The sequence below is a fragment of the Electrona antarctica genome (genome assembly GCF_951216825.1).
Source record: "Electrona antarctica genome assembly, chromosome: 22".
Classification (NCBI taxonomy): Eukaryota; Metazoa; Chordata; class Actinopteri; order Myctophiformes; family Myctophidae; genus Electrona; species Electrona antarctica.
In genome coordinates this window covers 24656327-24671550 of record NC_136805.1, presented here as the reverse complement: position 1 = coordinate 24671550, position 15224 = coordinate 24656327, and the positions used below count along the sequence as shown (strand labels likewise).

The window sequence follows — 15224 nt, the reverse complement described above, 5'->3', positions numbered from 1 at the left end:
TGCTTTACTGATTCCAGTGCAGAGCCACTGGTCATAGATGACACAAACAGTCCCCTAAACTCTCTCCACAATACTCCTGCATGAAGACCAATACAGGAGAGCTCTGGTAGCTATCATAGAAGTCAGTGATGATCTCGTTGAGAGTGTCATGGAATGTTTAGACCAGAAAGTCAAGCGGTTTCATCACTCTATTACTATGTCTGGATAGGTGCCTTACAAGGTACCCGGCATAATCAGCATTGGACTCGGAGCCGCTTTACTCAACTCGTGTCTCACGACCCAGTGAGTTCTACTCTACGATGTCAATCCACGGGCCTGTTAAAGAGCCTGGGGGCTGGAGCTTGCGCTGTGCAACTTGAAGGAGAGTTCTAGAATTTGTCTTTCCACAACGTCTCATCTCTGCATTAGTTGGTGTTCAAGTGAAATCAAACTGACATTTGACTCCAATTGAATGTGCAGTGTCGTTTCCCTTGTGAAATGACCAGGGTGAGTGTTCAGTGTTCAAGTTTACATGCATACATCCTTCAAGCTGTGTGATTTATAGCAGTGTGTTGGCTGTAGCATTTATGAATGTAAAAGTGTACACCACCACTCATTTACAAAAACATAAAATAGCCATGTATCCTATCCACCACGACATTATGGTGTTGATGGATTAGATTATGCAGGCACAGATTCCACACAAGAGTCCATGTCACTCCATACAACACACAATCCAGCAACAATGTGCAATCATGTCAGCTGTGTAGAGCTGCACAATTACAGATAGAATGACACTGCTCATTGTTTGACTACATATTGTGATCATGATGAATAACAATAACTGCAATTATTAGTCTTGACAAATTGGGGAAGAAATGTTTTTCCTGCAACAGTCTTTCTAATCACAGTAGCTGTTCTGAATTAAAGGATGTTAAATTAAATGTGTAAATTATACAACATTCTTTGACTGTTAATTAAGAACACTAAAATTGATTAAAGTGTTCAATCATTCATTTCTTATCGGTTAATAGCATTTGTACAACACAGCGTGGGGCAGGTTTATGCTGTGAGAGTCAGAGATGGTTTAAACTCACAGACCAGACTTCATGCAAAGAGACAACTTTTAGCCCTCAAAAGAAAATCCCCCCGCTGAGGTCCATCCCTCGTGCGTTCTCCATCAATTTACAAGTTGCTGTTTCGCCAACACACAGCCGCCTGCCAACCATCTGCTCTTCACACCTCATTCATTTTTCTCTCAAACCATCCTCGATCATGCTCTCCCTCTCCACAGATCAAAGTAACACAAAGTGGGTGGACGGATTCACCAGGCATTCCATCCATTGTGTGCGTGTTTGAGAGTGTGCGCGGGGTATAGGGATGGGCGACTCAAAAATGTATTCTCCCAATCTCCCAAGGAGATTGAGAAGTGTTGCTAGTTGTGGGACAACCTGAACCTGAATTCCTTCACACCAAAGAGTCATGTAACTTTCCCGTAACTCCCTGTTCGTTACGGTCATGTCCGTACACTGATGTCCCTGATGTCATCTCTACCGTTGACTATGGTCCTGTACAGCTTCAATGTCCCTGGTTAAGCGAAACGCTTGTACTGACTGGTCCACAGTAGAGTGTACAAATGGAACTCAATGGATCATTGGGTCCATTCATTGGGGGTACGCTTTCAGAGTTAAATTAACACGTAGGGTTTTATGGTGTAGTGCGATCTCTCCAGCAGTGGCCCGAGCAGAGCTCTGAGCCTATTAGAGAGCAGTGTTATTATGTTGCCTCCTGAGTCATCCTCTCAACGTCCACAATTACTGAGGAGAAAAAGGCAGCATTTTAACCATTTATGTGCTGCACACACAGTACATGCAGATGAACCGGCGATATATATGGAGACAGTGCCCACACACCATACAGTAGCACATACACCAAGTAAAACACTGGACTTGAACCGGCAACATGGAGACGGTGCCCACGCACCATGCACAGCACACAGACACAAGTGAAACACTGGACTTGAAAGGTAGATGTTGGACACAGAACCCACACCGTGTACTGTACAGCACATACACAACAACACACTGGACTTGTGTTAGTAATGTGCGGAAACATGATGGACAGTCAGCCACTATGATGTATGCACGCCTACGTAGAAATGACATACATACACATTCACTGTATACACCTAGGTAGAATGAAGATACATACTCACGTGCACGCACGCACGCACGCACACACACACACACACACACACACACACACACACACACACACACACACACACACACATGCACACACACCCACACACACACACACAACACACACACTCTCTCTCTTCCGGTATATGTCAAATTATGTGCAAGAGTAATGCACAAACCACACTCTCCACTTGTGAACTACATTTTCACCCCACCTTCTGGAGACTGCAACACACATCTTCAGTGATTCAACTGCACAGTGCACACACACATTTGATGGAACACAACAATATGGTACTTTAAAATTAAAAGATACATAACATGGAAATGTCCTGGTGAATGAAAATCAGATCATGACTCAAAGTGAATGACACCCACACCGTCTGAGTGAAATGCATGTACTCCCCTCCTCACGCACACGCACGCGCGTGTGCACACACACCAACACACACACCAGCATTCAGAAATACATGGAGCCACAAAAATAAACGCGCTGCACTTCCGTCTCTCTCTCTCTCACGCGAACAGGAAAGGGACAATTACACACACGCACATAAAACCCAACGCGCACACTCAGAAACCTGCACTCACGCAGACACACGCAGATGAACACAGATGCGCAAGCATGCACGCACGCACACACTCACACACGCACAGAAAAAATACATTGCTTATTAGTCCGCGCCTTTGAGAAAAAAAAGCACGGCCTCTCAATAGCATCATCTACCTCTCCCCTCTCTCCATCGTGCTCTCCTCACATCCATAGCCAGCCAATGAATGAGGAAACAGCCGCTACCTGTATATGAACCACACGCTCCTGTTTCTGGGGCCCAGTGATGGCCACGAAGAAGAGAGGGAGAGAGAGAGAGACAAATCTCTCTCTCCGCATCCCCCCATTGCCATGTCCCCCCCCTCCTCCTCCTCCTCCTCCTCCTCGCTCAGCCGCGCACTCGCCACCACCACCACCACCACCTCCTCCGCCTCCTCCTCCCTCTCCTCGCACTCTTCCTCCTCCTCCTCCTCCTCCGCCTGTCGGTCTTCCAGCAGCGAGAATGCAGCCGGAGAGAGAGCCGCGACAGTCGAAGAGAGGAGGGAGAGAGTGAGAGAGAGAGACGGAGAGAGACGGGGGAGAGGGAGAAGGCGCTGGCCTAGTGTGCCTGCACCCCGCATGCTTAAGACAGCACCCGCTTGTGTGCGCGTGCGAGAGGGCGTGAGAGTGTGTGTGAGAGAGAGAGAGAGAGAGAGAGAGAGAGAGAGAGAGAGAGAGAGAGAGAGAGAGAGAGAGAGAGAGAGAGCGCATGAAAGAACATCAGAGATGGCTGCATCACAGAGAGAGAGAGAGAGAGGGAGAGAGAGAGAGAGAAAGAGAGAGAGATGGAGGGAGAGGGATGTGATATCCAGCTCTGGATGTGAGAAGGGAGAGAGATGGAGGGGTGTTGAATGTGCGGGTGTGGATGGGGGGATGGGTAGAGAGATATCAGGACCCACAAGGGGGGTAGGAAACAAGGATAGCATGTGTGCATTTGTACATGCCTGCTGTATCACAGACGCACTTCCAGGGGAGAGGATGCCCACCCTGGATTTAATGACTGACAGACAGACACGCGTGTGCACGGAACGCACGCACGCACGCACACACGCACGCACGCACGCACGCACGCACGCACGCACGCACGCACGCACGCACAAACTGAAACAGCACCCTCACCTCAATGGGCTAATGCTCCCATTTGGAAAGCTAATTGACATTCTACCAAATGCCCAGCTGCAGTATTGATAAAACCACAGCAGCAACCGTTACAGTTAACACACATCTTATAGTCCTACTGTACTTCCGTACTGCCACCCATCATCTAGTTCCATTTAAAACAGAGGTGATGCCACCTTGATGTGGGTGACACTTTGTCAGACAGCAGAGAGACAACAACACTGATCACTCAAGGTGCATAGTATTTTTACACATTTTCTTCATCCCAACAAACATTTTCCCATCCACGTGGCTTTCTGGATAGGACAGTGAATGAGCTAAGATTTAAGATTTAATAAGATATTTTGGTGCATGTTCTGAATTATGTGGCTTACAAATGAAGATAAGACACCATCAAAAAAGCTAATCCTTCAGCATATTCAAACATAACCTTCATCCCCCTGTTACCATATCCCATATCACAATAAACGTCTATTTCTATTACAATGCAGATATATATATATATATATATATATATATATCAGAATCATATATCAGAATATTGAGTCACGATGGTACGCTTAGTCATATTCTTTGTTCAGAGTTAAACTATCACTCGATGTTGTAATCATGTAATGTAATGTGTCAACTACACTAGTGTGTAGGAGCCACGCTACACTCCAGGGAAGGTGAATAGTGAGACCAATGGCCCGTAGCCGTAGGACTGACCATCACTCTGCACACCAGCCTCCCCACGCACGTACTGTACATGAGTAACATGACTCATTAGTGGGATGGTTTGTGTGTCACGTAGCAAGAAGACTGACACATACATGCATACTATAATACATGCACAGATCCTACGTAGCCACACTGTACACGCACAGACCTGCACAACCCAACAGACATGCATGTGCATGTGCATGTGCATACGCACGCACGCACGCACGCATGCACGCACGCACGCACGCACGCACGCACGCACGCACGCACGCACGCACGCACGCACGCACGCACGCACGCACGCACGCACGCACGCACGCACGCACAGTATATACAATACTGTACTGTATGTATATATACTGCACACATGCAAATATATACACAGAGCCCAGTTAAGTGCAGCTGCCTGGGGCAGGGCTGCAGTATGATGCTAGCTGATCAGACAGATGCGATGGGGGAGACAGAGAAGGAAAACCCTCTTCTCCATTTATGGCGTTATTCTCCTCTGTGAAAACAAGCACTGGGAAACAGTGAAGCATGTGGACACAGGCTTGGCAGCGTGAAAGTGGACATTCACATTTTCCCCCCTCAATTGGGAATCTGGAAGGTACAGAATTGAACTGACGCACCTGCCTTTTGTGCTTTTCGGCACCTAAAGCACAGCACAATACAGTACAGTACATGTGGCTGTACAGCAGAGTAATACAGAAACATACTGCACGCTTTGGCCTGGAATCAACCGAAAACAAACGCATGCCAAGAAGACATGAAGACATACGGAGGCAATGAGGCAGGCAGGTGTGCATCCGAGCATACACACAAGCGCACGCACACACACTAGCACACACACACACACACACACAAGTGCGCGCGCACACACACACACACACACACACACACACACACACACACACACACACACACACACACACACACACACACACACACACACACACACACACACACACACACACACACAGAGAGAGATGGCTATAGTCTCTTACAGAGCCAGCCATAAACGTCTCGTTGTCAATCGTGTAAAACCCAGCATAATCTACGTAGGATAACAACCACCTTGGCCAACCTGGTGCTCCCAGTAGTAGGCCTATCACCTAACACAGCGGCGCAGACAGTGTAGAGATGCTGCCCTTCCACTCGTGTGACAAAGCACAGCTGGAACCCCAGCGTGGGGGACAGCAGTCAATGAGGTTCAATGTACTGTAGCTTTGTCTCCATACTGACTTAACTGAGAGACAGCAGGCCTCAGCTTACTGTTGCCTTGACTTGCACTTACAGTAACTTATTACTCTTAGTCAAATAATATGTTCAAACGGAAATACTACTACTAGTAGTAGTAGTACTAGCATTACTACTACTACTACTACTACTACTACTACTACTACTACTACTACTACTACTACTACTACTACTACTACTACTACTGCTACTAATAATAATAATAGCACCTTTCACACATAATGCAACTCACACACAGCGACACAGGTCTAGATAGAAACAACTAAATTATTTAGAGATGAGACAGTGCTGACAAAGTTTAAGGGATATTTCACTTAAAAATGGGGAGATAGATGGTGAATGACAAGTAGCAAAGGTCGTCAGGATCGGCGTTCGAACCCGTGACACGCTGTCAGCCGATAGGTGCCCGGACCGCTACACCAGTGGCTCGGGCCCCCGGACCACTACAACAACGGCTCGGGCCCACGGACCACTACAACAACGGCTCGGGCCCCCGGACAGTTTTTAAGTTGCTTGATTCAGTATTTAGATATTTGATCTTCATTTATCAGACACGGTCCCCTTCCTATACAAACCCATTCTAACCCCATTCTAACTCCATTTTAACCACCCGTCCTTGGTTCTGGTGACTCATACTGCCCTCCTAATACAGGTGGCCGTGTTTTTTCAATTCCTTTTTTCATTTATTTTTCATATTCTTTTTGGAAAAACATGGCCCCCTCAGGGGGCCATGTTTTTCGTCTACCTGAGTAGACGATAAAATGACCCAAATGTTTTTGGAAGTGAAATAGTCCTTTAACCAATTATTCAGCACTGTCATTGTCAGCAGAAAAGAATGAGGGCATTTATTGATCATCATACTTGTTGTAGTAATTGCAGGTAGTAAAGGTCATAGGGGAAAGCATCCCTATGGCCTTTACCGACCTTTATCCATTGACTGTATTCACACAGTGGCATTTTGCTCATACCATGGGGGGGGCGGGGGGTTGACAAAAATGTGAATCTGGTCAATTCCTACCTGGGCCCATCAATTCCATCATAGGCTCCCACGGTGACGTTTCGGAACAACTTCCTCTTGGCTTTCTCACTGCGTGTATCTGAAAAAGACACAGAGACACAGTGACGTGTGGGCGCATCCCGACTTCCAGCCAATTTCCTCCTGACACGTTCTTTGTCTTTCTTTCTATAGACGTGTTGCCTTTACAGCAACACTTCTGAATCTAACAAATGCACACTGACTGAATGCATTGTGTTATGTTGGTGGTCACATATCCCGTATGGTTAGCTGTATGCACCCTCTAGATGGAATGAATGAAATGATTGATGGATGGTGGTCCTCCCGCCTTCCAGTTCCCATTTTGACCTGAGATCAGATTCTAAAAATGTCTTCTACATCCTGACAGTTTTCTGAAAAAGCTATGTTTCTATGTCAGTCGTTCTTCGATTTTTCAAAAATAGCAGACCTACAAGCTCGTATCGTGCCACTCGGTGGCGCGCTATGAACTTGTAGATCTGCTATTTTTCAATAGCTAAAGCATGACATAATGCTAACACCAAAAGGGGTTCCCGCCCCAAAATGGGTTAAGATGAGACCTCCGACTGATGTTGCCCCACCTGGTCGAGTGTCCTTATTGGGCGGTGCCACCTCCTCCACACATTCAGATGGGAACCAGCCAGTACGGCCTTTCACTGTTCCCTCCCAGTAGCCTCCCTCTCCTACACTCAACACTGAGAGAGAGAAGCACACACACGTGTCGCACATGCACGCGCACACGCACACGCACACGCACACGCACACACACACACACACACACACACACACACACACACACACACACACACACACCGAGAGTGAGTGAGTGAGTGAGTGAGTGAGTGAGTGAGTGAGTGAGTGAAAGAGGGACAGACAGAGAGAGATGATGAGACAGAAAGACATCCAAATGTACACTCTTAAGTCTTAACCTATGTCCCGCACATTCAACTTTACTTCACCTTTCACTTTGTCTCCTTTGCTGAGGTTGAGCTCTCTGTCTCCGCTGGCATTGTGGCCTTGAGTGGCTACGTACACCCTCCCAGGCACCGCACTGTACATACGCCTCATCTGACCCCCACCTGCACCCCCCCCTGAGGTCACACTGCAGAGAGAGAGAGAGGCACAGAGAAACCAAGACGGAAAGAGAGAAATGGGGAGGGAAAAAAAGAGCGTTAAGACTCTAATTAGACTAAATTGTAGGCTACAGAAATAAAGTACATTCAAGAGGAAAGATCTTACATGAGTCAGTAAGCGTGACTCATGTTGGTCACTCACCAGCTCGTCCCTGCCCTTTGCGCACCACCCGTCGCTACTACCGATTTTAACGTGTTTTTTTTTCTTCACAGTTTAAGTTATTACTGCAGGATTGCACATGTTTGGGATGTCAAATTAGTAATGATCAATAATAAGTTCTTATTGTGTTATTTTATTCTAGCTTATAGAACTAAACTTATTCTGATTTGTGTCTTCAAGCTCATGGTTCCTGGTGGTATGACCATACAAAACATTTGAAAACCATACCAAACCGTTTGCAGTACACCCATCTGACCACTTAGTTTTGATCAGATAGGTGGGCCGCAGTTTATTTTAATGATCAATAATACAATTGTATTATCAATGCAACTAATGTAGTATACTTTAAGTTCCTATCTGTATCACAATGAAACATCATGTTTAACGTTTTAACAAAAGAATACCATGACCTTTTGTCATACTATTTTAATATTAAAGGACCACTTCACCACTTTTCAACATCTCTTCATATAATTGGTCCTCACTAATGTTCATGATAAAACACCACCATTTTTTTCCTACTCAGTCTGTGTCTCATAGGAGGGCTTTGGGCAGTTCGGACCATAGATATATATAAACTCTAGATAGCTCACCCGCGCTGTTGGCCAATGGAGAGCGACGTCGTTACGTGGCGGCCATCTTACCTCGGGCCACATAACATTGTGTCTATGGGGCATGTACTCTTAAATGACCATAACTTGCTCAATTTTCAACCGATTTTCAAACGGTTTGGTTTGTTATAAACGTCAGAGACGTCTGCATACTTATATGCTTTTATACGACGTTCATATAAAAAAAATTAAGCAGATAAGCGTCCTGAATCATAGCCACGTTGACAACGTTTGTAATGAACCAACCCGTTTGTAAATCCGTCAAGATTTGAGCGAGTTATGACTGTTTCTGTTTGAGCTGCCATTGAACATACTGTACTGTAGCCCCGAAGTAAGATGGCTGCCGGGTGAACGACGTCAGAAACTCCGCCTTGAGCCATCTAGAGTTTATATATATCTATGGTTCGGACACCCGTCCACCAGTGACATCATCATTAGGCAGATTTTTTTTTAAACAAGATTTGTTTTAAAATATATTTAGATTTGTATTATCGTGAGAACGATGGCTTCAACTTTTGCATTGCAACTTTTCAGGAAAAGAAAGCCTGCCGTTTCTATTAGCTTGGATTCACCATCGATGATGTCACTGGTGGATGGGTTTCTGAACTGCCCACAGCCTTCCTATGAGACACAGACTGAGTAGGAAGAAATTGTGGTATTTTATCATGAACATTAGTTAGGACCAATTATAGGAAGAGAAGTTGAAAAGTGGTGAAGTGGTCCTTTAATGCTATATCGTCAAAATCGATCTTAGTGTTTTTGCCAATTATTTGGGGGCCAACTTGCAGTATCCTCACTGCCCAACAGTGGGCCATGTGGAGCACAACCTATGGGATCATATACTGTACAGTCTTATCTGTTTATGACTTCATCATCGGCTCCTCACCCCTGCCTGCCTCTTGTCTGCCGTGGTCTCTCCTCAGTGTCGCTGTGAACTCCTCTGCCCCTGGAGGGGGAGCGTGTCCGATTTCGGGGGCTGCTGGAGCTCCTCATGCCTACCGAAGCTCTGCGCTACAGATACAAACAATGCACTTCATGTTATGTGGAGCGAGAGCTACTGTTTCATTTAGGCTTTTATTTTGAGTGTAATTTCCTGTGAAGCGAGTTTCCCTATATACAATACGTATTGTACAGATACAATTTTATTTGAGTTTAAATTGATTAGCAGTTTAGTTATTAAGACAATAATTTATTGATGACATGGATTTTTCTGATGACAGATGTGGTATTTTATTCCAACCGATTTGGGTTCAAAATCAGCTAAGAATTCAAAGACTTGTTTGATGGTAGAAAATTAAGATGATGAGAGACAGCATTGGCATCGGTGGAGCATGTGTGACTTGCTTAACAATAACCGGACTGACTTCAAATGGTGTTTGTAAAAGACAAGACATGTGGAGTGATGTACAGTGGGAGAGAGGAGACTCTAACAGAGCAGGTAACATATTAGATGTCACGGTTACAATCTAATCTCAAAAGTCATAAAGGTCAGGAAGACAGCATCCACCTATGAGAATCTCCTCTGAATACCTGTGCAGGGAAGGGGTTGGTTGAAGTCTTATTGGGCAGTTGCATGGGGTCCCCCCTGACCAGGGGGTCAGGCTGCATGGTGTTATCACTGTTGGCTCGCAGCAAGGGATGGGGCTGGAGTAGGGAGGGAGGCGTGCGGGCACTCTCTTGGCGTATGGGAACATACTTTGGGGATTCCAAAAAGGGCACTGGGGATAGAGGTGTGAAGGGTGATAGAGGTGATATTGAGGTTTGTGGGGGAGGGGGGGGGGGGGGGTTGCATCATAACAGTGAGAAGTGAAAAGGACAGAGGAATGAAGAGAGTGAGGGTTACGGTAGTAATCAACAAATAAAGTCAACATATGTTATAGAAGAAACCTCTCTATCCCATAACAGTATACTTCCATTGTAATTTTTGAACATTTCCCCAATTTTGACATTTCTCCCCTGTGTGCATAGATTCCATTTGTACACTTACAGATCCATGGGTCCATTTGGTTCCTAACTATCCATCATAGCTGGGAACCCCCTGGAGCTTCCTCAAGGACCCCTGGTGGTCTCTGGACCCCACTTTGAGAACCACTGCCGTAAGGGTCCATTTGGTGGTTCCATCTGTACACTATCAAAGTTATGGGGGTCCTTGAAATTAAAAGGTTTAAGAACCACTGTGTACACTAAATGGAACAGAGCCTTAATTAGTATCATCAGTAACTATAGTAACTACACACAAGTAGGGAATGGCCCGGAAGTAGGAAGAGGTATTGTGTTTTCTGGAGGCTGTGGAGGCAGCCCGGTCTCAACACTGGTGGGCAGGTACTGTACCGCTGCGCCACCCAGGCACCCTTACATTACAATTTATCTAAAGAAACATATTTGTTGATTACACATTGTGAATCAGGGGGTTTTAGTGTTCACAGGCAGTGGGATTTAATTATATTTAATAGATAAGACCCTTAAGTCCCTTCAAGGGACTAAGTTCAATATGAAGGCTTACCTACGTCAGAATCTCGATGGTTTTTGATTATTTCCCCAAGTTCAAAATGACCGGACATTACAGCGACCTGCAACAGAAAGATGCACACATGCACATACGTACACATAAACATAGGCTTCACTATATAATTATGTACACACATTCACACATAGATTAGCGCGCGCGCGCGCGCGCACACACACACACACACACACACACACACACACACACACACACACACACACACACACACACACACACACACACACACACACACACACACACACACACACACACACACACACACACACACACACACACACACACACAGTTCAAATGTGACAAGACAAGCTTAATACAAAACATGTTCATTACCTGGAATGGGGTTTGCCCATGTTTGTTCTTTGCCTCCTTACTGGCTCCCCTGTACAGAAGGACACGCAAACAGCTTTCCTGATTGGCCAGAAAGTGAGCGAGATAGTGTTTGGTTAATTTAATTTACCAGTGTGAGGTTTATGTAAGAAAATGTAAACAACACAGGCGTAAACAAATCTTTGGAAAGAACATAGTAAATCCTATAGTATATCACAGTAAATTACACATTTACAAATTTTTGGTTACATTTATACACTCCCAGAGTTAAATGAACACTGTGGATTTCAGTGTATGTTCTTCTGTTTCCATACTTGCCTTATTGTACAGGGCACAAATGTGAAGTGCAGTGTTCCCTGAAGCATTCTGGGAATCGGTGTCAGACCCATAAAACAGAAGGTGTTCCAAGTGCTGGGCAAGGCCATTCTGGCAGGCCTTTCAATATAAATGGATGCAAAGGAAAGAGTTCAAAACTGGCAGCAGCCGCAGCATCATAGTAACATGTAACAGGAGGCCCCGGGATAGAGGGAAAGAGGTTAATGAAGAGTGTGCAAATGGAAAGAAAGAAAAGATAAAGATAAAAGACAAACAGAATATATTTCAGACCCACATTTAGATCCAAAATTGCCCTTACAAAAACACAGGTCAGAACAGAGGGAATTACATTTGTACATCAGAGCGTTGATTACATCTGTATGACAGCGACAAGCAAGAAAACAACAGAAAAGGGCCTCCAACATGCCAACAGGTTTCCTCATATTTTTGTGCAGCAGAGTGATTTAATAGTCTTCAGGACAGGTTCAGACTCAAATAACATTCAATAAAAACAAAATGAAATATCAAAGCCAAAGAAAAGTAGCACGACAACCGGCATACCGTCAAAGCACACAGCTGCTTACAGCTGGCTGCTTATGTAATTTATGAGCATGCATCAGAAATACTACTACAAACAAGAAAGGGAAAGGAGAAGAAAGGGACGCTCAGCCAAGCCCATATCTCTGCCAGGCCAGGTGGCCTAACTTAGTGCGGAGGCTTAGTGAAAGGATAGTGCAATTGCGGATAAAAGCGTAATTTTTTGCATGATGGTTCGTTAGGGTCAGTTATTGAATTTTAGCCTAGGAGCCCTTGTCAAATATCTATTTTAAATATCAAATTGCAAGACATTATTATCAATGCAATATGTGAAATATGTGAAAATCCGCCTAGTATTTTTCAGACTATATACATCATAAAATGATAAGATTATGTCCAAATGTAATAAAGTTGACTTATTTTGACATTATTAAAGTCACAGAACATGAAATATCATCAATAACACCTTTATTGCAATGAAGAATACATACAAATGAACTATAACTCGACCGGCCATCGGACGGTCTCGCGCCACACCATCCAGGTGGCCAGTTGTCCGCGTGGCCACTTGTGCAGGGTGCCCACTTGTTCAGTCAGACTACATTTTGGGTGCGGTACTGAACCATACTGTAGCGTACTGTACTGTACTGTACTGTACTGTACTGTACTGTACTGTACTGTACTGTATGTTACTGTACCATACTGTATGTTACTGTACCATACTGTACCAGACTGTACGTTACCGTACCGTACCATACTGTACTGTACCATACCGTGCTGCTGTGTGTGTGTGTGTGTGTGTGTGTGTGTGTGTGTGTGTGTGTGTGTGTGTGTGTGTGTGTGTGTGTGTGTGTGTGTGAAGTGAAAAGGGGAGGGGTCGGTAAATGTGGAAATTGTGATATAATTTGCGTCACAGCAAAATGTTGCACAATAACAGTATGGCACACAAAAGCAATATTTGTACAATACATATGACAGGTGAGCGGAGGCAATGTAGTGCAGATGGATTCCTGTGGCATGTAGAATTTGTTTGTGCTTCTTCTGTCGTATATGTCCTTAGACCTTCAGCTCCATTGCAGCAAGCCAGTCCAGTGTGTCATTGTCTAGGTCAATTAAGCCTTGATCACTATTTGGTGGCCGGTATGTGGGGCAGCTGGTCAGCACGTGTTCCACAGTCTGTAATGGATCCCCACATTCTCAGTGGGCACTGTCTGTGAGACCCCACTTCTGCATGGATGCACCAAAGCGTCCCACACCCGTCCTCAGGCGGTTGAGGGTTTTCCACTCCCTGCGGGGGAGGCGCTGGCCAGGAACATCTGTGAGATCCTCGATGTAGTAGTGAAGCCTGGAAGGATCTGCTGCCTTCCACTGGTCCCTCCATCTTGCCTTCACCCAGGAAGCCTTGGAGGTGTCGGCTGGTGTTGTGCCGAGCAGTTCCTGGGCCTGTGTGGCAAAGGGCCGCTGGGACTTGAGATGCGTACGCTGTGGTGTCTCCGTGACGACCTTGTGGAGGAGGTGAGATTTGCTCAACTGTGCCTTCCGAGTGAGGGCCAGTGTGGCTGCTTCTCGCCTGACCTCTGCTGGGGCGATTCCAGGCTGAGGCACAGTATTCAGCGGCAGGGAAAACTAGGGCCTCGGTGGAGATGCGCAGTGTCTTTGTGGTGACTCCCCACGTGGTGCCAGCTAGATGCTGTATCAGTGCGGCACGGGCTTTCCCTTAACACTGTCCAGGTGTTGTTTAAAGGACAGTGTTCTGTCGAGCTTCACTCCATGTATGTCGGTGAGGACTGGGACTGTAGCCGGGCACCGTCGACCATGATGTTGATTTGGCGAGTTGCTTCCCTTTTGTAGAGGTGGAACATTGTTGCTACAGTCTTCTCAACACTGAGCTTGAGGCGGCAGTCCTTCAGGTATGAAGAAAGGGTGTTCATGTCCTCCGAGAGGCCTTCCCCTATACTGCTTCCCAGGATGGCTTGCTGAGCAGAATTGTCAAGTTTCGTAGGAGAAGCCGGACGGATAAATATATTGGTTTGCTCCCCCTTTCCATTATAGTACAAGGATATGCATCATAGTGTGAAACATGTTATAGCGCTGTGCTTTCTGCCTAGCTGTCACAATTGCATTTGCAAAGTGGGGAACAGTCCAAATTTGTATTACTGCATTTTCAGGTACTACACTACAGTCACCTTTACAGGTGCATCTGATCAGCTCTCTGCAAGCTCTGGAAACCTCTGGAATGGTCAGCCAAACTGGCACCCATGATTCTTCTTCCTTAACTCTGTGGAGAAGGAATCACTTGGTGGCTTCGTGTGCTGGTGGCCCAGATGCCCGCTTGGTAGACTGCAATAGCCTAGGGGAACCCAAATCTCGAGCCCTGCCTATGTTTCACGCATATTCCGGTTGTGACACAACATATGCCTTAATAGCCGGGGAGCCAGTCACCCAAAATTTGAGAGGACCTGTGATGTCATAACATACTTTTTATTTGTGTTTTTTTTTCTATTCATTTGGTCAGAGCAGACCTCTCATTCTGTGTTCCTTAATGACCAAGTTAATAGAAAAAACACAAATAAAAAGTATGTCATGACATCACAGGTTCATCTCTATTCCCGCTCCCCGGCTATTAATGGAAAGGGTAAGAAGTCAGCTTGGCGGACCTGGCAAGCCTATGATGCTGCCTGCGACAGAAACATTCGTCAATCTGACAAAGCATCCCTTCCAGCAACTAGATGTT

General features: G+C 45.6%; 1 protein-coding gene across 1 annotated transcript in view; it reads right to left on the bottom strand.

The window, feature by feature from the left end:
- Positions 1-15224, bottom strand: part of LOC306915733 (SH3 and multiple ankyrin repeat domains protein 1-like) — a gene marked incomplete at its 3' end in the record, with an annotated part of 41743 nt that overhangs the window by 13510 nt on the left and 13009 nt on the right. Inside the window, exons 8-15 of the mRNA XM_079493307.1 lie at positions 11957-12073; positions 11642-11719; positions 11288-11354; positions 10315-10502; positions 9671-9795; positions 7840-7982; positions 7462-7575; positions 6866-6944 (exon numbers count right to left, since the gene is read on the bottom strand). Coding sequence (XP_079349433.1) covers positions 6866-6944; positions 7462-7575; positions 7840-7982; positions 9671-9795; positions 10315-10502; positions 11288-11354; positions 11642-11719; positions 11957-12073 — 911 coding nt within the window. The remainder of the gene's footprint in view (positions 1-6865; positions 6945-7461; positions 7576-7839; positions 7983-9670; positions 9796-10314; positions 10503-11287; positions 11355-11641; positions 11720-11956; positions 12074-15224) is intronic.